Source organism: Ursus americanus, chromosome 33 (genome assembly GCF_024610735.1).
Source record: "Ursus americanus isolate L20-20 chromosome 33, mUrsAme1.1.p, whole genome shotgun sequence".
NCBI classification, from domain to species: Eukaryota; Metazoa; Chordata; class Mammalia; order Carnivora; family Ursidae; genus Ursus; species Ursus americanus.
In genome coordinates, this window is record NC_142159.1 from 23,475,180 (window position 1) to 23,498,475 (window position 23,296).

The 23,296-nt window shown below is 48.6% G+C and overlaps 1 protein-coding gene across 4 annotated transcripts in view; it reads right to left on the reverse strand.

Moving 5' to 3' along the window:
* Positions 1 to 3,617: 3,617 nt before the first annotated feature.
* Positions 3,618 to 23,296, reverse strand: part of UBE4B (ubiquitination factor E4B) — a 119,325-nt gene continuing 99,646 nt past the window's right edge. For all 4 annotated transcript variants that reach the window (XM_087858306.1, XM_045776882.2, XM_045776884.2 and 1 more), the window contains 7 exons: positions 19,801 to 19,927; positions 18,054 to 18,198; positions 13,771 to 13,905; positions 11,990 to 12,181; positions 5,971 to 6,145; positions 5,278 to 5,424; positions 3,618 to 4,980 (listed from right to left, as the gene is read on the reverse strand). In XM_087858306.1, coding sequence (XP_087714432.1) covers positions 4,919 to 4,980; positions 5,278 to 5,424; positions 5,971 to 6,145; positions 11,990 to 12,181; positions 13,771 to 13,905; positions 18,054 to 18,198; positions 19,801 to 19,927 — 983 coding nt within the window. In that variant the 3' untranslated portion in view covers positions 3,618 to 4,918. The remainder of the gene's footprint in view (positions 4,981 to 5,277; positions 5,425 to 5,970; positions 6,146 to 11,989; positions 12,182 to 13,770; positions 13,906 to 18,053; positions 18,199 to 19,800; positions 19,928 to 23,296) is intronic.

Genomic DNA, 23,296 nt, shown 5'->3' on the forward strand with positions numbered 1-23,296 from the left:
ACCGAACCTGAAGAATCACGTCAGAGGAGCCTCCCCTGCGCCTAGCCTTGTTTTGGATGATGAGACACTGGACTTCAAGCTGAAGCCGTAATGGGATGAAATTTGGGAGTCTTTGGGGGAAGAGATGTATTTTGCATACAGGGAGACTGTAGATTGTTGGCAGAAGGGGCACGTGGCAGATCTTAGTTTGCAAGGCGACCAAAACGGTATCTCCCATCTCAGAAGCTGTTCTTACAGGGCGATGCTCACATCCTTCCTGCCGTGAAGTGGCTTCTACATTCCTTCCCCTTACATCCAGGCAGACTTATGACTAAGACAGAAGTCACAGCGTGTGACTTCCAAGCCTCAATTGTAAGAAGTGATACAGCTTCGGTCTGGCCGTCTTGGATGCTTGCTCTTGGAACCTCCAGGACCAAGGAGATAAAATCACCGTTACTGTATCAAGCCACTAAATTTTGGGGTGATCTGGTTCTGCAGCAAGAGATAACTGATCCACCTGGAACGACAAATGCATGGGGAGATCGTTCATTCAGCAAATAGATCGAGCATTCACCCTGTGCCAGGCACCCTTCCCGGTGCTAGGGCTGCACGACAGATTCGAGTCCCGCCCTCCTGGGGCCACACATTCTAGTGGGGGAAACAGACTGTAAATAAGCAATATTGTAAGTTAGCTAATGATAAATGCTAAGGAGAAAATGCAAAGAAAGGGAATCACAAGGGACAGCAAATAGTGCCATTTTAAACAGCAAATAGGAGGACAAGGAAGGACTCATGGAGGTGAGAGTTGAGTAGAGACCTAAAGCCATGAGGGAGTTGTGTTCCAGGTGGATATCTGTGGGAAGAGGATTCCTTGCAGAGGGAGCAATTACAAGGGCCCTAGCAGTGTGGGGAGCAGGTGTGCGGGTTAAGGAGGGCAAGGAGGCCAGGGAGGCTTGGTGGCTGGAGGAAGGGGCAACTGTAGGATTAAGTTCAGAGAGATCACGGAGAGGGACCGTACTGCCTTCTAGGCTGCTGTAAAATCTTTTTTGTTCCTACAAGGATTGGGAAGCCATGGAAGGTTTGAGCGTAGAAACGATGTGATCTTAGTCAAGTGGTTTTTTGTTTCTTGGTTTTTGTAATCTCCACGCCCATTGTGGGGCTTGAACTCATGACCCCGAGATCAAGAGTTGCATGCTCTGACTGAGCCAGCCAGGCACCCCTGATCTTAGGCAAGTTTTAACAAGACCAGTCCAGCTGCTGTTACGAGAGAGAACAAGGAGGGAAACAGGGAGAGCAGTCGGGAAGCTATTGCAATAAGCCAGGTCACTGCTAATGATTCAGACCAGTCATACCAGTGGGCCTGGTGAAAAGTGGCTGAATTCTGGGTACATTCTGCAGGTCGAGCTGAGAAATCTGTGTGCCAACTGGCTAGGAGGAGAGCACAAGAGAGGAATCAAGGATGACTCTCAAGTTTTTGGTCCAAGTGACCTAGCAAGGATGGAGTTGCCATTTACCATGATGGAGAGACAAAGAGTTGCAGGTCAGGGGTGAAACAGAAGGAACTTAACTCAGAACTCTGAAGGCATTGGAGGTGACTAGTGTGTGCAGCGTGGGAGAGAGGCCTGGGCTGGAGATACAAACTTGGGACTTGACAGTGAGTGGCCGGCAAGCAAAGCCCTGAGATTAAAGTTATTTCACCATTTCCCACGAGGGTTGGGTCTGGAGCTGACCCCAAGGCCAAAGCCCCTTCCAGAATCATATGCTGCTTCTATGTATGCCCTCGGGCATTCCGAAGCTGGGCCATTCTGGAATACTGCCGTACAGCAGGAACGGTGGAGGGACCAGACTCTGAAGCCCGTGTGGCTTGGATTCCCATGCCCATCTCACTACACTATCTCCTTCAGACGGCTGCCGAGGACTAAGTGAATTACTCCAGGAAAGAGTGTCTTGCACACAGAACATGCCCACGAAAGACAAGTTATCTACAACCAACGTGGTTTCCTTCAGCCCAACACTCGTGGATATCAAGGCCAAGCTCAGAGGCCACCGTGGAGGTCTCTTTGCCACAAAAACTTAACCTAGTCAGACCAGGCCTCTTTATGTCTTTTCCACTCCAACCAAAACCCGGCGAAATTCACTACTTTCTGCACCAAATCCAAAGGTTAACAAACGTGCACAAAATAATGTGCTCAGCTATCTTTTCAGAAGATATTTTATCAACTCCTTTTAAAAACCCACACAGGAGTGAGTCACAAAACAAGAAGCTATTTTAATCATCTGTCAAGGATTATTTCTCTTCTGCTCATCTGATACTCAGATCCTCCTTGTCTGACCATCTTTCTTGTAGCCAAGACCTACTTTTAAAATATTTTGGAACTTATCTTACTATCCGTAATTAACAGATTGCATCAAACAGAAGCTTCTATGAAACAGTAACCCCGAGACTCTTAACAAATGGAAACACGAATGATCTTGCCCCTAGAGACAGTACAGACAAGAGCCATGTCCTACCCAGCAGATGATCCTTGAAACCTCTGAATTCTGAATGTTCAAAACGCTGAGGGCGTTCAGAGGGATATGGCAGCATCCTATCACGTTCACGGGGACACGCGGACAACACGACAGCTGTGCCTGTGAAGACTTTATAATCTGGTTAAAGAGGAGATAATAATACATATTCATAAGGTAGATAAACAATTAGGCATAGAAGCCCCAAGACATAATGTTATAGGCATACACATATGCAAGCTTAGTAAAAAGTGAACTAGATTAATGGAATTATCTGCATGGTGGGATAATGAATGCATTATATTTTTGGGGGGAGGGGAAGTGATTTAGTACAAATTTGGTCAAGAGAAGTAGTGCATATGGCGGTTGGGGGCATGGGCTTCAGAGCCCGATACTTGATCTTCCACTGACCGACCAGGTGACCTTGAGCAAGATGCCTAAACTCTCCTCACCTCCCACCCTGATGTGTTTAAAAAAAAAAACCTAAGACAATAGCATTGTCTTCTTTATTTTTAAAAGATTTATTTTAGAGAGAGAGAGAGAGAGAGCGTGTGCATGTGTGAGTGTGAGCAGGGGAGGGGCAGAGGGACAGGGAGAGAGAATCTTCAAGCAGACTCCCTGCTCAGTGCGGAGCCCGACGCGGGTCTCGACGCCAGGACCCTGAGATGAGGACCTGAGCTGAAATCAAGAGTCGGCTGCTCAACCCACTGAGCCACCCAGGCGCCCCAAGAGTATCGCCTTCTTAGAGGATGAAGTCATGAATGTGCAAAGCCCCTTGGCGCAGTACCCAGCACACAGCGAATGCTCTGTCGGTGCTCGCTCTTATCATCGCTCGATGACACGGGCCGGCCTTGAGGAAGCACTGGAAGAGTCAGGGAGAAGGTACTGGAGATGGGGAACAAGTTGAGAATCGCAGAGACCGAACGTGACAAAGCTCAACCCCCTCACACACGCCAACAGCGAAATCAGAACCAAATGGAGCGCGGAGACGGATACAAACGGGAAAGTTTTATTTTAAAAATAGCAACTCTTCATTGGCTGCAGACAGGAGGGTTCACACGCAAACTCATTTGGCCCTTGTTCTTCACCCACCCCTTTGCTTTCCGCAAAAAGAAGAGACTCAAAGAAGGTTCCTTCTGAATGTGTATCACCATTTATTGTAGTTTGCGTTAGGAATCGAACAGAGGACATGGTCTGTGGAGAGGGGGGAAAAAGGAAAAGAAAAAGGATGTTCTCGTAGCTTAATTTCTTCAAAACACTTTATGGTTTCAGATCCTTTTTTACCCCAAAGGAAATTCAAGAATTCAAGTATGTTAAGTCGGGAGCAGTAATACAAGAAGTCTTACGTTTCCGTGCATGTGTGGGTGTGTTTGTGTGTGTGTGTTTACAAGCAGACACACGTCCACGTTTCCTGCGCCCCGTTTTTGCTTTGGTAAGGCCAAGCCCCAAGGGACACGTCCTGCAGATGACCCCCTGCCTCGCACTCACAGACCCCAGAGTTGTGGAATTTCTTTTCCCTCCTAGGACAACTGCAATGATTTTGCACTGCTCCCCCCGCCCCCCGCCCCCCCCCCAAAAACCGCGGTGACGTAAACCCTGACACACGTGAACACTCCCTTTGCCGCAGCTGTTCCTCAGGGTCCTAACAGCGGCCTTACGACAAGGGCCAGAGCAGCACGTTCTCTTCACTTTGTTCAGGATAAAAAAACTTCAAAGGGACATTTCAAAAGAAAAAAAAAATAAAAACTGAAATTCGAATTCTGAAAATATCTTGCCTTTTTTATTAATCATGTCATCTAACACCAATTAAAAAAAACAAATATGTGAATATGATATAAAAATACGATCCCAGGATTAACACTTTGTTGCAGGCACAGTTATCTCACAGAGTATATGTTTGGAGGGCCGGGGGAAGGAGTTTATTTTTGTTTTTGCTTCTCTTAAAAAAATCCACAGCAGTGCAAGTAGGGTCAGGAAGGGGCCGGGGGGGGGGGGGCGAGGATTCTTTAGCAGCAAAATGTCCAAGGTTTTCTAATCACAATCAAATCAACGGATATTGGACTGGGGGGGGGGGGGGGAAGATGAACGGGATGCTGCCCAGAGCCGTTTGTCATCAATCACTAAAAGACTTCCATTGCAAAAGCCCCAAAGGGTGACATAGGAAGGACGAGCTTTATTACTCGAGCAATCGTAAAGTGTGTCCCTCAAGCTTTTGACCATGTGTGTCACTTAAATATATGTACAGGAAGGGGGCTCCTCTTCTCATCCACGTCCTTGCAGGTCTCCACCGTCCGGTCACTCTGGGGGGGCTCTCGGCGTCTTCTGCCGTGCGGGGCCTCCAACATTTGAACGGCGTCTCCACCGCCGCCGAGCCTCCGCCTGCCTGGCTGGCCTTGGCTGTGTCGAGCAGAGGGTGGGCGCGGGGGACGGTTTAATGATCACTGTTTTGCTTCTCTCTCATCCAGGCGTGAATCTGTTCTTTCAGTTCCGGCACTGGGAAAAGAAAAGGAGAGGATTAATGGCCCCGGGCGGGAGGGCTCTTCCTAGGAGATGCGGCTTGCGGGTCGGTACGAAGGGAAAGAAAAGGCCATTCACTGCCTCCCTGATACGAAGACTGAGGAAGCAGCAAGACAGAAGGACTGGACTCCCGCAGTGGATCACAGCAAAGACTGTTGCGTGTCTTTTCCATTAAGTGCCGTAAGCCAGGGAGCTTCGGGATCTGATAAATGGCCCCCTTCGGATGCCTGACACAGGACTCGGCGCGGGGCCTCAGGCCGCGCCGTCCTCTACCTGGCTCCAGCATGCTCTCGGTCAGCATCTGTCGGTTGAAGGGGTCCGTGGGGGAGTTCAGCAAGTGCCGCAGGATGATGGAGCGGTCCATGATGGTGCCGGAGGGCAGCCGCACGGGGTCGGTCATCAGGGTGTCCATCAGAGGGTCTACGGAGACAAAGCAAAGCAGACTCATCACAGCGCCCAAAACTGAAACGGAAAACGAAGCAAGGCCCTTCTATCAGTGAAAGGTCCGTCCGCAGACACAACACTCGTACGATCCAACCAGGCCTCCACGTGTAGCCGCAAGTCAGCATGAGATAAACGTGCACACGGTCCCTTTGGGGGAAGCTACAGCTGGGAGGGGGAACAGAGGAAAAGGACCCGGGCTCTGCAAGAAAGACACTGGCCCGAGCCCTTCATCTGAGCCTTTCCAGGACTCTTCTTTGGAAATGCAAATCCCCTCTTGCAAAGGGAAGGCTTGGCGTTTTCACGGTTGTTACTTGGTTTGAAATCAAGATAAGGACTTTTTCCCCCCTTTTAATTTATAACAGGAACTAAAAGTAGGCAAAAGTAATTTTAGGCAATGCGTCTCAAGGGGTGACTCCGGCACACCGGACAATAGTTAAAAGCACAGAACGCCGTCTTTTCATGTTACGCGTCTCCAGGTCACTCAAATCAAAGAATGTGGCACGAAAACAGCGGCCCGCTTGCCTCTGAACTCGTCGGGGGCGTCGCTGTAGTCGATCTCTGCGCGCGCGTTCTTGGCCACGATCTCCTCCACCTTCTCGGCGAGGAGCTTAAACTTCTCGATCGCGATGGTGGATTTGATCCCTGCCTTCCGCATCTTCGAGATCACTTCTTCAAACAACTCTTTGCTGTAGGACCTCTGTGAATGAGGAAAGACAATGTGAGACATCGATATACTTAAAGTGGAAAAAAGCAAGCTGCAGAAAATGCCTGTGTCTTTCTAAAACAAGCCGTAAAATGATAATGTGTATGCAAATACTGTCACCTGGCTATAAACACACACACCGGAAGGACACATACCCAACTGCACGAGGTCGTTAACTCCGAGGAGGGCTTCAGGGTCCAGGCGAGTGAGGGGAATTTTTAAGTTTTGGAATTATTTTTACAGCAAACATGCATCTCCTTTATTAACATTTTTATTTATTTATTTATTTGAGAGAGCGAGCGGGGGAGGGGCACGGGGAGAGGGAGAATCTCAAGCAGACGCCCCGCTGAGCACGGAGCGCGACGCGGGCGGATCCCAGGACCGTGAGATCATGACCCGAGCCAAAATCAAGAGTCAGACACTTAGCTGACCGAGCCACCCAGGCGTCCCGGAAATTTAAATATTAAAGAGAGAATGAAAATCGCGTCTGTTTGAGGCTTTGAAAGGCACTGTGCCCTGCAATAAATGTCAGCTCTTTTCCCTAAAGGTCAACATGGTGAAAACAACGAATATGGTTCGTAATCAAAAGGCGCTTTATCCTGTTCACGGTCAATCTTTCTTCCAGAGCTCTCAGCTCGACACTGGTAAATGCCAGGTGCTCTGCTGAGAGGCGCACGAGGGATGGTGCAGCAGACAAGTGCCCACCACAGACCCAGATGAACTTGGACTTGAGTCCTGGCTCCTCCGTCAGCCCGCTGGGTGGTCCTAGGCAAACCCCTCTGGGCCCCAGTTTCCTCCGGCGTAAAGTGGGGACCGTAACACCCACCTCACATGTGCCTAATCCACAAACATCACAGGCGTTTCAAATACCACAGCATATCCTCATCTGCATTACGGAAAAACACTGGCCACTTGTCGGTTCAGTGACAGTGATGTAAACAGAGGAGAAGACTGATCAAGCCTGAGGCCTGAGACTCCGAATGCTGGCCCTGTCACCCCTGAGCGGTGCTTCCCAGCCAAGGACTCAGGTGAACTTCTATGGGAAGAATTCCTGTCAATACCTGTATTCTCGCAGAGCACGGGGTTGAGATTCCTCAACCTTTCTTCTTAACTTCGGTTTCTACGTAAGTGCACACACTCGCTTCCTCTCTGCATGCACCCATGTGGAAGAGAGAGGGAAGGGCACGAGCTAGCCTCGGCCTGGCAAAAATCCTGAAAGCCATCTTGCACAATCCTGAAAAGTTCAGAGAGCCTCCAGTATAGTTTGCTGAAACTAAATTACTACACGGATCCAGCAAATACCTTATTTGACATCTCCTCCTTAGAAGTCAGGAAGCCACGGTCTCTGTCCCGTTGGGGAGGGGCATGGGGTAAGTGGCCAAAAGATTATAGTAAGATGGTGGAAAGGCAAAGTTAAAATATTGTGCACAGGGACTTATTACGGGTTGGGCATTGCTGGACACGACGAGATGATTCCACCTTGAACTTCTCTTTGTAACAAGGAGCCACTTGCGATCCTCATGAAACATCACCCACCCTATTTCTCAAACGGTGATGAGTTTTTAACCAATTGACTTGTGCTTATTTATAAGTCAACTTCTAAGAGCAGTGTGGTGGGCATTATCAGAAATCAAAGGCAACTTGTGATAAGGGGATGTCGCATTTGGCCTCATGGAGCAATGGCATCAATGCATGGAGCAAAGGCACATCACTGAGCTGCTGCCTCGACTCCGATGTGGGTTGGGTCAGAGACACACAGCAAAGACGCTGTTCTTGTCCTCAAGGATCTTTTTTTTTTTTTAAGATTTTATTTATTTATTCGACAGAGATAGAGACAGCCAGCAAGAGAGGGAACACAAGCAGGGGGAGTGGGAGAGGAAGAAGCAGGCTCCCAGCAGAGGAACCCGATGTGGGGCTCGATCCCAGAACCCTGGGATCACGCCCTGAGCCGAAGGCAGACGCTTAACCGCTGTGCCATCCAGGCGCCCCAAATCATCAAGGATCTTACACAGTCATTCTAAAATTAAACATGGAAATATCTATAAATCATCTATCTGATAAAGGTCTTGGATCCAGAATATATAAAGAACTCCTGCAACTGAACAACATAATACAAAAAAATCCATTAAAAAAAAAAAAAACAAAATGGTGAAGGACCTCAAAAGCCATTTCTCCAAAAAAGACAGACAGATGGCTGAGCAGCCCATGAAACTTGTCATTATGAAAATGTAAATCAGAACCGCAGCAAAGTACCACTTCACTCCCACTAGGGTGGCTATGGAAAAAAATGAAAAAAATAACAAGTGTTGGTGAGGATGTGAAGAAACTGAAATGAGAACCCTTGTCCACTGCTGAGGGGAATGGAAAATGGTGCAGCCACTGTGGGACACAGTGGGTAGGTCCTCGAAAAGTTCAACATCGAATTACCGTAAGATTCAGCAATTCTACTCCTGAGTATATGCCCCCCAAAATTAAAAACAGGTATTCAATACTTGGTCACAAATGCTCAGCGCAGCACCGATTTTAAGCCAAAAGGTAGAAATGACTCAAAGGTCCACCAGTGGGTGAACAGATGAATGCATCATGGTAGACCCATGTAATGAGGTATTATTCAGCCGTAGGAAAGGAATAGATACTGTACATGGGTAAACCTCAAAAACATTATGCTAAATGAAGAAGCCAGACACAAAAGGTAACACAGTGTGCTGTTCCATTTACATGAAATCTCCAGAAGAGGCAAACAGGTAAATCCAAAATTCGGTAAAATGAAGACAGAAAGCAGATCAGTAGTTGCCCACGGCTGGGGTGATGGGGGCGGGGGGGATGGACAGTGCCTGCTTAATGAACATGGCATTTCCTTCTGGGGGTGATGTGTGGATAAGACGTTAGAACTCGAGAGAGGTGGAGGTTGCGTAACACTGGGAACGCACTAAACGCCACCGAATTACACGCTTTAAAATGGTGAATCTTATGTGAATTTCACCTCGATTAAAAAAAAAAACAAACAGGAAAGATGGAAGGGAGAACTGTGACTTCAGATGGGCTCTTTATTCTTTATTTTCATTTTATTTTACTTTTTGAAGATTTTATTTATTTATTTCAGAGAGAGAGAGAGCACTCCAGTGGAAGCAGGGGGAGGGACAGGGGGGAAGGGAGAGAATCTTAAGCTGACTCCACACCCAAGTGTGGAACCCAACGTGGGGCTTGATCTCATGACTGGGAGATCACGACTTGAGCTGATATCCAGAGTCAGACGCTCAACCGACCGAGCCATCCAGGTGCCCCTCTCTGTTCTGTATTTTTTTTTTTAAAGATTTTTTAAAATTTATTTGACAGAGATAGAGACAGCCAGCGAGAGAGGGAACACAAGCAGGGGGAGTGGGAGAGGAAGAAGCAGGCTCACAGCGGAGGAGCCTGATGCGGGGCTCGATCCCATAACGCTGGGATCACGCCCTGAGCCGAAGGCAGACGCTTAACCGCTGGGCCACCCAGGTGCCCCTCTGTTCTGTATTTTTGAACAGACCCCAGTGCTAACAGACAGTGTTTCAGGAACATCAGACCTGCAGTCCATGCACGGAGTCTGTCCACAAGAGCTAGTCCTGCATGGCCGTCAGTGTGGCACACAGAGTCCCCTAGGGCCTCCCTGTCCTGGGCTCCCTCAGCTCCAGGACAACTGTTCTCCTCTGATGAGGGGCTCTCTCCTCCAGTCTGTGAGCATGAAGCTCAGTGGCTCTTTGTGCTGGTCCTCCTGTCACCTCCTCCGGACACTTGTCTTTAGCCCGCTCTTGGCTGACGGGGAGAGATGCTTCTGAGTTTACTTCCTTGCATGGCCACCATTTTCTTCTTCCTTGGTCTTCCCAGATATACCAGACCAAACCAAGACCGCTGCTCCCAAAGGAGAAAACAAAATTCCCCTACTGTTCCTCTGGAGCTTTCTAAGACTTCCAACCTTCCTTCCCCAGCCCCCAAAGCCCTCTTCCGAGACGACCATCAGGGCCCTAACCAGTTTACAGCCACTATAAACGGAAAACGCCTAACACTCAGAACAAACGTCACACTGTAAAAGGAAGCCAAAAGCCCACTTAAAATGGTTTTCTGTCCATGCGGACACTGGCACTTGTGTGTGTTTGCTTCATGAGTCTGCAAGGGCAGGGCCACTTAGACATTCAAGGAAACCCATGTGCCACAGTGTAGAAACTACGGTCCGAGGCTCAAGCCCGGTGCCCCCTCAGGCCCCCGCCACACCCCAGAGGGATACCAGGCGTTCCCCCACTCGGTCTTCGCCATCTCACGGGGTGTGCTGTGTTTATTCACACCGCAAGTCGGTTATGTTCACACTCGTGACGGGGCAGCCACAGCAAGGCCTACCTGCAAGACCCCGCTACGTGACCCTTCCAAGTCCCTCACGGTAAAGAGCGGAAGAGTCTCTGGGGGCTTCTCACGCCCCGATCTCTGGCCGGGCTACAGCAGCCTGGCCGCAGGGCACCTGCTACCCAGGCAGACGCCCCGCCCGGACGGGGCCGCATCTTCGGTTCCTTCGTCTGACTGCAGGCTGCCACTTACCGTCCGTAGGTAAGGATGCGCGGTACTACAGAGCTGGAGGCTAGAAAAACATCTGCGCCCCTCCCCACGATAACTGCAAACTCTTAACCCCTTCCTATACCACCACTTTGTAAAAACTGCTTTAGACATATGTGTTGTCTCCCCTTGTAGGCACTCTGTCAAGACCGATTCTTTTGCTTACATTCAAAAGTACCCATATATGTGAATTGGATCTCAGTAAAACTGTTATTAAAAAAAAATAGCACCTACAATTCCCCTATTTTACTATCATTCCTTTGGATGAGATATGGGTGAAGAATCTTCTAGAACCCCTACTGCTGGTTAACCTGAAACGTGAGCGATATTTGGACAGACAGTATGAACAAAGACAGAAAGACAGATGAGCATGGAACTTTCGGGGTATTTTAAGTAGACGGCAGAGGGGCTGGGAGTACAGGCTCGGGGCCAGACTGCCTGGGTGTGAATCCTGCCTCTATCCCATACTCCCTGTGCCACCTACAGCAAGCTGCTCCGACTCTCTGTGCCTCAGTTTCCTCACGTAAAAACGAGGACTCTAACAGAACGTACGCCCCAGGATTTTGTGAGGATTACGTCAACGAAAACAAGCCAAGTGGCTAACACTTGGTATTCAATTGATAAACGCCAGCTCTTAGGACGCTGCCATGATACAGGACAGAAGACCCAGGGGGTGGGGGAAGCCCTTTATGAGACTGCCGGAGAGTCAGGGGGTGGCAGTGCTTGGACTAAACTGGCGGCTGTGGAAATGACACGGAACCAGTGTCATCACAGTGGACACAAGGAACAGAGCAGAGAGAAGACTGTGAAGGTAACCACAGGAGGTTTGAAACTGGAAGTCCCAGTAACAGCAGCACCAATGTGGGGGGCTTGGGAAGCAGACCTGGACCCGGGAAGGGGGATCTTGGTGGGAAGGTCGTGCATCTGTTGCTTGACGCCCTTGGCAGGATGGGCTAGGAACCATCTGCAGAAGGATCTGGGAGCCAAATCGGCTCTTTTATACCCCAAGGAAAAGAGCTGATTCATCTTCATTTATATCGGACAAGTACCCCTGGCCCGTGCGGTGATTATTCCCATTTATGTACTAAAAACTTCCCAAAGCACAAGTTGAAGAGTATCGCCTTTTCTGATTCCAAGCGGGGAAAATCCAGGGACAGATGGGTCCGCCAGGAAGTCCAGAGAGATGTGAGCTCTGGCCAGCCAGTTGGCAGCCTGAGGCCCAGCGTCCCCCTGAAACGGCCTGCTCCCCTGGGCACTGACCTGGTCGTCAGCAATGGCTTTGGCGAACCGGGCACAGTCCAGCTGCAGGTAAATATCCGTCAGTTGGTCCAACAGCTTCTTTGGTTCAAAGCCGTATTTCTCAGGGTTTTCAACTTTCAGGTCACGGCACTTGGGGCCACAGAGTTGCTGAAGATTAAAGTTCAGCATTGCAGCCAATCGGGGTCCAAGTTCCTAGGAAATCACAGGGTAAGAGGACAATTCATGCTGTTGAGACAAGCAAGAAGGATCAGAACTCCCATCTCAGTGGAGGAACAGGAACTGGCTGGACTGATATTCAAAGAATCCCTTAGCTGTACTGTGAGTCATAAGCCGAAGAAGGACATTTATATTCAACATTTTCTTTATTCTCCATCTCGAATCCAGTAATTCTAACACATAATAAAGTTACAGGTTGGTGGAATATTTATAAATAGGAACAGAAGGCAACCTTTTCTTTAAATTCGCACTTTCAAGGATAAAAACGAGCACCACTCCAAATTCACTGAGAAGCAGGTGAAGAGGAAAAATCATTCATAATTACACCTCAAATAATTTACTATAGTTTCCTAACAATCAAGGACTTGCTGAATTGGGAGTTCCTGAACATAAAATATGTTTTTAGTGCAGGGATTGGCCAACTCTGGCCCGATCCTTGTTTCTATAAAGTTTTATTGAAACTTTTATTGAAAGTTTTACTGAAACAGCCACACTTACTTGTCCATGTATTTTTTCTGCAACCGCTTTCATGCTACAACAGCCAAGTTAAGCAGCTGTGCCAGACTGTGCGGCCCACAACGCCTATTTACTATCTGGGCTTCGGAGGGAAAGTTTATTCCATTTGTAAGCCCCAGGGAAGCAAGGATCTGAACTGTCTCGTTTAAATTAGTTGTGGCGTCTGCGTGCTTTCAGTAGTGAGCTCGGTTTTGTTTCACGATCCTCTGTTCTTTCATGAAGAGATGTGACATGGCAAACGGACAGAGGAGGAGACTCATTGCTGAGAGGCACCCAGGCCAGGGTGTGGCGAGAGTGCTGAGAGGAATGGTGAGCACGGACACTGGAGGAAATGAGCAATAAAATTACGTTCCATCGTAAACTTGTCTCCGTATCTCCAGGCAATTTACGACCAGCTCCCCAGGCCCCTTCCTTGCCTTCCTCACCACGCTTGTCCAGGCCGCACCATAAAGCCTGTGTGCTGTGTGGCACTGGGAGGGCAGGGGGTCAACGCAAAGCAGCGACCTTCAGTTAGGTCGCCTGGTTTCCATTTCAGAAGCAGGACCCAGGTCTTATTGATGGTATCAAGGCCAAATTTCAGACCAGCTTCAATCTATCATAAACCCCAATTACGGCTCTTGTTACCCTTTGGCTTCTTGAGTGTAACAAAGCTTCAACCAGGAGAACCAAAGATCTTACCTGTTATCAATGATTTCTACTTACTATACTCTAATTTCCAACTGACGCTACTTTCTACTTACCCTATAAATAAAATACAGGAATCAATAACGATAGAAAATATGTCACAGCTTCAGCATTAATAATCCCACGTGCTATGTAAGCAGAAAGCGAACTACGTTATCTAGGAAGAGACTGTTCGCAGACGTCGGTCTCTCCCCAGCGCGCTAGATCACTCAGCAGAACCGGGGACAACATCAGCAGCAGGCTTCACTTAGCAGCAACTCCGAGCTGAAATGGCCGGGATCTCAACGACTGCCTTTAGGGACAGGTGCTGGAACCTGACTGTGGAACCCGACGCACAAAAGAAGCGCCCCGAAGTTTCTACTCACCGGTCTGAGGAACGGCTTCTGGACCTGCTTGGTGAGGATATGGAACATGTCCACGGTTTCTGTCGCCAGGGCAAGATAGGAGCGGGACACGCGCTCGTCCTGAGCGAGCTGGGACTGACGGGCTTGCTGCTGATCCTAGGGGACACGGAGCAGAGGCCAAGCAAAGTCAGCACCGGCCGCGAGCTCCCCGGCACGCCGAGCGCGAAGGAAAATGGGACAAGCGCTCAAAAAGCCCACACGCTGAGGGGATGCGAACAACCCACACCAGAGCATCGGCCAGTAACTGAAGTTTATTCTTTTCAGCATGAGAACTCTCTGGGACTGAGTAAGGTGACCGTGGCACGTTGTTTAACTTCCGTGAGACCTGGTTTCCTCGATGATAAAAGAAGTCTTCAACTTCTGCGTGGCATGAAGTAAGTGAATCTCCCATCACGCCAATACCCGTGGCTGCCGATCAAGGACAGTCAGTTTCCCATAATAGCAACTTGTAGTCACCATTAGTTTAAAAGCATGTGTTGTGCTATGCTACGATACTGGGGCCTAGAGGTTTTGCCCCTACACCAAGTGCCTACAGATTGCTAAGGTTCTGAGTTTTCGTCTCGCCACACTGTCAGGCCGTCGCCCCTGACAACTGTCAGCATGCTTGCCTCTGGCCCCGTCCTCCTCCTTCAATTCTGCCAGCGGCTGGGAAACAAGATAATAAGGTGTGTTTGACTCGTGGGTAGAGCAAGGTGGAGCACTGAAGGCTCTGGGATGGAGAAAGCACCCAGAAACAGCAGTAAAGATGGAAATTCTTCCATTTTGGCTCAGAGGCTGTTTTACTTTATGTTGAGGGCAGGGGCTGATGCCGCTGCACGAGGGCCCCCCGGCGCAGTGCCCTCTGAGTTGGTGCTTGGGGGAGGTTTGTGCAGGGGTGCTGGGTACCCTGCTCGCTGCCCCCCCGGCCAAGAATGTGCCTACAGAACACACGCTGAAGCAGGAAGACATAGGACCGAGGTGAGGACCAGTACAATGTGTGTCTGTGTGTCACACGCATCCTCCGCTCACGGTACCCGGGCCCTCGTCCAGGCCAGGCCCACCATCAGGCACTGGGGCGCAGAACACGACCAAGAGGCTCGCAGGCCTCGTGGAGCTTAGGCGGCAGGCAGGGAGGCAAGCAATAAACACCCACACAGATCCATCCCAAGTCTGGTAGTGACGGAGAAAAAGAAAGCAGAAGAAGAAGAGAGAAAGAGTGGTCAGGGACAGCCCCTGAGGAGGTGACATGTAAGTGGACGTCTGAAGGAAGAGAGTCAGCAGAAATCTGGGGCAACAGTGCTCCCGGTCGAGGGAACAGCAAGCGTGTCAGGAGAAGGGCGAGGAGGCCCGTGTGGTTCGGGGAGAGTGAGTGATGGGGAAAATGGTGGGCCAGGGGCCCACTCTAATTCAGGACTGGATGTTGAGTGAGAAGGGAAGCCTGGACCAGTTCTGAGTCAAGTGGTGATAATGAGCAAACGGGTTTTAACAGCATCCGTCTGGTATGGACCCGGACAAGAGTGGAGGCTAAGAGATGGGTCAGAAAGGACACAGCACACCAGGCGAGAGAGGGTTGTGACCTGGAGGTGGGGCAAGAAGTCAGATACGGGCATTTGAAGGTAGAGTCTTGAGGTGTTTGTTGAGGGAGAAGAATCAAGGAAGACTCCAAAGTGTTGAGTCAGAGCTACTAACAGAATGCAGCTGTCACTCACTGAGGCTGGGCAGACCCGGAGCAGAGATGTGGAGGACCCCATCATGGGATACTATTAGACCACCAGGCAGAGGGCCAAGTCAACAGCTGGGTGGTAGGCAGGAGAGAGGAGCTGAGGAGACACATTCTGGAATCTTTTTTTTTTCTAAGATTTTATTTATTTATTTGAGAGACAGAAAATGAGAGAGAAAGAATGGAGAGGGTCAGAAGGAGAAGCAGACTCCCTGCTGAGCAGGAAGCCCGATGCAGGACTCGATCCCGGGACTCCAGGATCATGACCCGAGCCAAAGGCAGTTGCTTAACCAACTGAGCCACCCAGGCACCCTACATTCTGGAGTCTTTAGAATACAGACCGTTAAACCAATGAGATCACCTAGCAGTGATTCTGAGCTAGGGGCTTCAGGCCACGTGTGGGAGTGTTTCTAGCTGCCTGACGACTCGGGGTAGGGGTAGGAGGGTACATCGCTGGCCAGAGATGTTCAGTGTCCTGCCACATACGGTGCAGTGTCTCATAATAATGAATTATTGCTACAGCAAAATTCCGCTGCACTCACAATTGCAACCAGCACCCTCACCGAGAGACACCGACCTCAGCAGCGAGCGTGGGGAGAAGGGAAGTCTGAGGGCCGAGCAGCCCCTCCAGCGTTCAGAGGACGGGGCGGGGAGCAGCAGCAGGCAGGGAGGTGGATGGCAGAAAGGGACTGCAAGGTCAAACAGACATGACTTTGGGAACAGCACCTGTTTGCGATTATTTATGCCGTCTTCTCACCCACGAACATGGAAAAGTCAACAGGAATTGTTCGCTTGTCTCATAAGCAAATGCTAGTAAGCACTGACCGTGAATGAGGCAATGTGCCACAGACCTGTTTCCCCACACCTGCGCCATTATCTGGTCTGAGATGAGCGTCCCAAGCGAGAGGAAGCGGGCGCTACAGAAGCGCAGAGAAAGGGGAGGATGTGCAGCCGCACCAACCGGGGGAGCCCAACCACGAGGGCCTATGTGGACAAGACCTCACTCAAAGAATGGGTAGGATTTTAATACCCAAGAATGGAAAGTCGAGAACTGCGGACAGAAGGAATGTCTCAAGGCACACAGAACAACAGGAGCTACACGGTCCGGAACTACGTTTGTGACATCTACCATTCCTCCTCGTTGCTTTTCTGCAAAGCAGGGATCGTCTCTGGTTCACGAGCAAGGAAACAGAGATTCAAGAACTCTGAAGGCATGGCATGTCCGTTCTCAAACACAGGTGCCCCCCACTCCAAAGCCAGAGCTCTTTCAACCGGCCTCATCTGCTTCCCAGCCTGCTCTGCAAGGGCCTGGGGACCGGTCCCGACTGGAGCCAGCGGACGGGAACAGGAGGTAAGTTTGGAAGGACCTCTTAGAGCTACCGCAGGGGGGGCATGGAGCATCAAGTCCGGGCTGCCTCCCACCTGTGGGACATGGCGAGGTGCGGGAGGGAAGTTTTGCAGGCACAGTAGCAAAACAGTTTAACGGGTGTTCAGACATGAATACGAGGGTAGAGGGTAGGACTTGGGCAGCTGCCAGTGCAGTGCCAAGGACAACCGCCGCATCATCTCGAGAATACGATGAGGGGGTTCCAGCAGTGTGGCAACCCAGCATTCACGGGCCCTGGGGAAAGACGGGACGTTTCCGTCTGTGGTGTAAGCATGTCAGCTCCAGCAAGATGGAGACTTCTCATCAAAGCTGCAGGAATACTGGGAATGCAAACCTTTCCTAAGTGTGCTTTCACACGTGCTCACCTTATCTTAAGATACTTAAGACTCTACAGCATTAGAAGCTCGACAGCAGTTTTGTTTTGAGGATGCTCCCACTAGTCCAGAAAAAGCAGTCCTCCCCACTTTTCCATGAGAACTCTTGTTGGAAAGTGTTCTGACTCTGAGCCCGAGGCCACCAGGCACAGAACGAACCAATGTATGAAGCTACCAGTAGCTGTCGAGGGCTAAGTAACTGATCAGAGAACCATCTACACGGCTGCAACAAACGTCAGAAAAGCGTGTCAGTATGCCGTCACTGGCGCAGCGTGAATTTCTCATGAAACCTGCCAAAACAACCCTCTCTTCCATTAATAACTGAACATAAAAACCAGGATCAACTGGAAGGAAAAAAACCCACCAGAATCCTGCGTGAGTCACATAGTTGTCTAAAGATCACATGAGCAAATCGAACGCCTGTCTGGCACCGCGTTCTAGAGACTGACTTGCTACTTTCGTAAATTGACATCAACACATTCAGACAGTAAAAGTTCTTCTTCAAAAACGCCCTTTAAAATTAAGAAGGCAAGAAAGTTTTCAGGACACATTCTGAACGAGTTCTCAACTCATTTCTTGGCGTTAGAGCAGGTGTCTAAGCTCTCTCCTACCCCAGACCTGGGATCTAACTTTGTGGAAGCCACAGGTGGGAGGTGACAAGAGTGACAAGTCCGTCAGCGCTACGTCGGCAGGGCCCGCGAACGCAGCCCCGAAGCAGAGCTCTGCGCGGGGCCGAAGGCAGCTTCCCGGCCAAGCGGTCCCGGCATCGGCACTGTGTCCTCACCCGGGGCAGCTGGTCCCACTGTTCTTTGTTCTTCATTTCTTCCTGCACTTCGTGGATTCGCTTCAGAGACTCCAGACTTTCATCGAGCAAAAACGTCGTGTCATTTATCAGCATGTTTATATAGCGAACAAACTGCTTCCCCGAACTGAAACGGCAATTACATTGGACACGGTCATACAGCTCCCTGAGGCAAGACGCCGCAGCAGATCCCAAAGACAATGGGCCCCCGCCCGAAGTGCCAACCACGTCGCCCCGTAAGACTGCCCACCTTGGCACCGCTCAGGTACCGCGGAGGTCAAGGACTACGGAGTCTCTCCTTGGATTCTCTTACTCCTTTTAATTAAGTGTGATAAGCTCATTTCAGTGTGCGGTTCATGAGGGCCAATTGCTAATATTTCAGGATTCTATGAGCAGGGTCCTTTGACAGCTTAAATTTGGCAACAGTGGAAGTATTTACATCCCGGAAAACCAGCAAATGCTGAATTTCTCCCCCTTCTACAGAGAACAGGTTTAGCAACACGTCCCTAGCTTACTCTCTCAATGACTTAAAGCAGAAAAGACACTCTTCCAGACTAGAAGATATGCTTAAACTCACCGAGATACAAAGAAAGCACAATTATCCACATCAAAGAGACAAGAGAATTTCCAATACTGCCCTGCGTACCCTGTCCCAGTGGAGGGCTCGCTGGTGCACTGAGGTCCTGGAGCACCGTTAGGCTTTCTAACTACAAGGTTAGTAGAGCAAAGAGGAGCTACTTACACTTCGGATCTACTGGTGTGTAATCAGGGGGCAGTAAGCCCGGGCCTGGGGAAGAGAAGTTCCTGTGAACAAGGGTGGGAAGCTTGGATTTCAGGAACAAGGAAAGTTCAGGGCGAGCACTCCCACTCAGCACCACACAGATCAAGCCACGGGCCTGTCTGGTCTAAGCTCGTGCCAGGCTTTGTGGGAACATAATTCCGACCACAAGAGCAACTCTCAGAAAGTGAATTAACTTGATGAGTTTACTCCGCAGAAACCTGTCTAGCAAACGGTTATTCCACTGGTAATACGAAATCCTACTGACTAGTCATTCAGCTAACAAGTGACAGCTAGACTTGATCATTGATCTAACACGGGTTGCAAAAGATCCAAGCGGATGGGATACATTTTCTCCTGAAGAATAATTCAAGAGTTCAATATTTTCATCTACCTTCTTTTTAAAGCACCTTTCTTTTTAAAATAACTTAGATGAAATGACTAACGTCCAGATTTAAGTAGCCACTAAAATTTCAGGTAGGTAACAAAAAGTCCTTAATCAAGTCCTTATTACAAAGAATGACATTTGAAATGACAACCCCAACCTAATCACTTCCAAATCTAAGTCTTCCTAACATTTCACATCTAAACCTTGACATCATGTTCCAGAACACTCTACGATCTCATTCCAGTCATTCCGACAACTTCACTTAACACTGTAATCGCAGAAACAACAAAAAACCCTTCACGAATCATCTCAGAATATTTATAGATTCTTTATGTACACATACCATCCCCAAAGTGCCTTGACAAATCTAAAGTTTAGCAGTATCTCGCAAGCACAGACATTTAGTTACCTCTGCTCACGTGTAGCAGAACCATATAGAAAACTTAAAGGAGGCTGAGACCAAGCCGACAGTCCAGAAGAACCAGCTTGGAAAGATTTCAGCAGTCACCCTACCTGTGTAATTGCAAGAGAGCAAGCTGTGACAACGGGTGCCCGATACTCACTTGAACTCCTCCATGAAGGTGCCATGGTGAGCTATGTTTTGCCAAAGGCTTTTAAAAATGGTGCTAATGTGATAGCGAATGGTGAACTTGTCGTAGAATTCACTGGTGGCTCCGGTGTGCTCAACATCTAGAGAAGAGAGACAGAGGGACTGAAGGATGGGTACGGTCTTACCTTCCTAAAAGCAGTTACTGAGCCCACAACGTTATTGAGTGTGTACAAATCTGTAAGTTCAGAGATGTGGTAAGACTGTGCACCTATCTCTCACATGTAAGGCAGGAGAGAAATCAGCAGGTGGTTCTGAAGACACAAGCTTTGCAGTGAAGGTCTGGCAATGACACAACGCCGAATGAATCGGGCTTGGAAAGCGGGTTGGCATCACCGACACAGCACCCACTCGCCAATGACCAGAAAAAAAAACTGGGCTGAATTCTCTTAAGGGCCACATACCTATTAAATGTGACGACAGGCCTACCTCATTTTATTGCGCTTTGTAGATACTGTGGTTTTGTTTTTGTTTAACAAATTAAAGGTTTGTGGCAACCATGCATCGAGCAAGTCTATCAGCCCCATTTTTCCAAAAGCATTTGCTCACTTCGTGTCTCTGTATCACATTTTGGTAATTCTCACAATATTTCAAATTTGTTCATTATTATTGTATTTGTTATAGGTGATCTGTGATAATGATTATGACTTGCTGTCCAAAAGACAAACAGCTTATGCATGAGAAGTTCCTGAGTTTATGACAAGTTTTAAAGAGAGGGAAGATTGTCAGGTAAAGACAATAAGGCCCAAGGAAAAAATACAAATGTAAATTAAAATAAGATACCATTTTTACCGACCAACTTAGTGGATATTACAAAAATGACAAAACCCAGCGTGAGAATCTGGGCAAGCGGTACCTTCTGTCTGCTGGTGAGAATAAACAGTGACACAACCTCTTGAAGGCAACGTGACAACTTGTGTCACAAACCATCAACGAGCCCATCTCTCTGACCCGCCAATTCTATTCCAGAAAACGCATGCAGGCAGGTTCAAAGACTGATCTCCCAGGGTACTCTCTACGGTACTATTCGTATTAGAGAAAAAATATAAATGCAAATGCTCAACAGAGAACATGAAAAAATATCTGATAGAGAAGTGAAAAACAGAGGTTACCAAATGAGGCCAATCATATTTAAAGCCACACACACACACACACACAGGCTAAAAAAACACAGCAAAATGTTAACAGAGATTCTGAGTGCAGAGACTATCAATAACTTTTATTTTCTCCCTGGTATTTCCTATATTTTGCAAAGAACATACTTTTTTGGTGACAAGAAAGGTTATTTAAAAATGAGAGGAATAAGATAATTAACACTTACCACACAAAGACTTATGCATATTCATTAAGTCAACCTTTCTTTACAATGAACTAAGTGTCATTTTGTTAACTGTAGAAAAGTGCGAACTGGGGCGTCTGGGTGATCAGTCCTTTAAACGTCCGACGTGGTTTCGGCTCAGGTCGTGATCTCTTGGGTGGTGGGACAGCCCTGCGTAGGGCTCTGCGCTCAGTGGGGAGTCTGCTTGAAGATTCGCTCCCTCTGCCCCGCTCCCTGCTCATGTGCGCTCTTTCGCTCTCTCAAATAAAAAAATAAATCTTTTTTTTTTAAGTGTGAACTACAGTACGGAGAGCTGATTTAAACAGAGTCTACTTGAGAAAGATGCTGGGGGACTGATACAGAGCCTCTCATATCCTCAAAATCACCCATAATACCCGTACCACTTCCTGTGCACAGCAGAAACCAAATAATGCCAACGTTTCAAAAATTTCACTGCTCATGCTCCCTCAAAACTGCAGCAGCCCGAGTTCTACTTTCCAAGTCCGAGTTCTAAGAGGCCTGAGAAGAACCAGATCCTGGCTGGCCTCACTCCCCAGCTACTCACTGTGCTCCATCCCACAGGTCTTCTTGTTCGATTCACTAAGCCGCCCAGGCCTCAGGGCCTTTACACTTGCCGTCCCGGTTGCCTGCCACACTGTGGTGTGATCCGCTCTTTTGTCTCATTTCCAACATTACTCCAAAGTCACCATCCCAGAGACCTTCCCTGCCTGCGCTCCTTAAAGCAGCATCATGCCCTCCACCCACACCCACCATCTGAAAGTATTTTATTTATTGGTTCCGTGTCTATCTCCCAACTAGAACGCATGGTTCACAAGAGCAGTGACTTTGCCGTCTTCACCACTAGGCCTTGGCATCAAAACCAGTGCCGACACAGAGCAGAAACTGCATCAACATTTGTAGAATTAGAGACTGAATCTACTTGGGCTAATGCTGGCTTTGCTGATTCAGATCTGCCTGCGGAAGAGAACAGTCTGGAAGTAAGTCTTAGTTATCAGGGTTTTCTTCTAAGTGCTGAGTAGCCAGCTTGGGAAAGCTGGTCCTTAAGGAACTGACTGCTGGTACAAATAAAATACTCTGATTTTGCTACTTCATTTTATTTCTGAAACAAAAATTTGATCTTAAGCATTTCCAAAGCTAGGATATTCTCTGGGGGTAGAAAACAGGAGCCTGTTCCACATGCCCATCTCTAGTTCACGTCTGAGAGTCAGGACCTAAGTCAGCAGGTCTCAGTATGGGGTTGATGCACGAGTCGGGGGCTGTCTGCAGTGTCCCACTGGAAGGCTCTCCGGGCACCGGTCCCCCTGTTACCACAGCAGTAACAGTGAAGCAGTCAGGAGCACCTGTGCTAAGGTCCACCTGCTAAAGTTGCTGCCACTCACTAGCTGTTGACCTTCAGCAAGCTTCTGGACCTTTCTAAGCTTCAGGTTCCTCATTTAGAAGACGGAGATATTTACAGCACCCATCTTGACGATGGCTGTGCAGATTAAGTGAAAGGATTAGTGAGGATTCGATAAGTGGTGGCTATTATTAGTATGGGTACCATCTCTCTAGGACTACAGACGTGGTCCACGGCCAGAGGGCACACCGCTTGGTGGCAAAGGGGAAAAGGAGCTCCAGGGACCTTACCAGTGGGGCTCTGCTAGGCCCAGAGCTGGTCTCCCAGGAAGAGGCCCACCCCTTGCATGCCTATATCCCACCCCCATGCTTTATTCCAAAGCCACATTGACAGGCCCAGGGCACGCACTTAGTATAAAATACATTTAACTGATCCTTTTTTGCTTTTAATACTAACAATATGTGTTTACTGCAGAATAATTAAGTTCAGATAATTTTTTAAAAAGAGAAAGAAAGAAACCCATTCACAGCTTTACCATTCGAAACTAACCAACTCACTGTTAATATTTTGGTACATATGTCCTTCCGTGCTGTTCTCTATCGTACAGATGTGTACCGACACGTGGTCATGTTGTACATACTGGTTCATTACTTGACATTTTCTTTACTTCTTATTACTCAACCATTTAATGTAAATAACATTATTTTTTTACAGCTCATATAGACCCGCTTTATGGGTAAACTGTAATTTACTTAATTTATCCACAGCTGGAGGAAA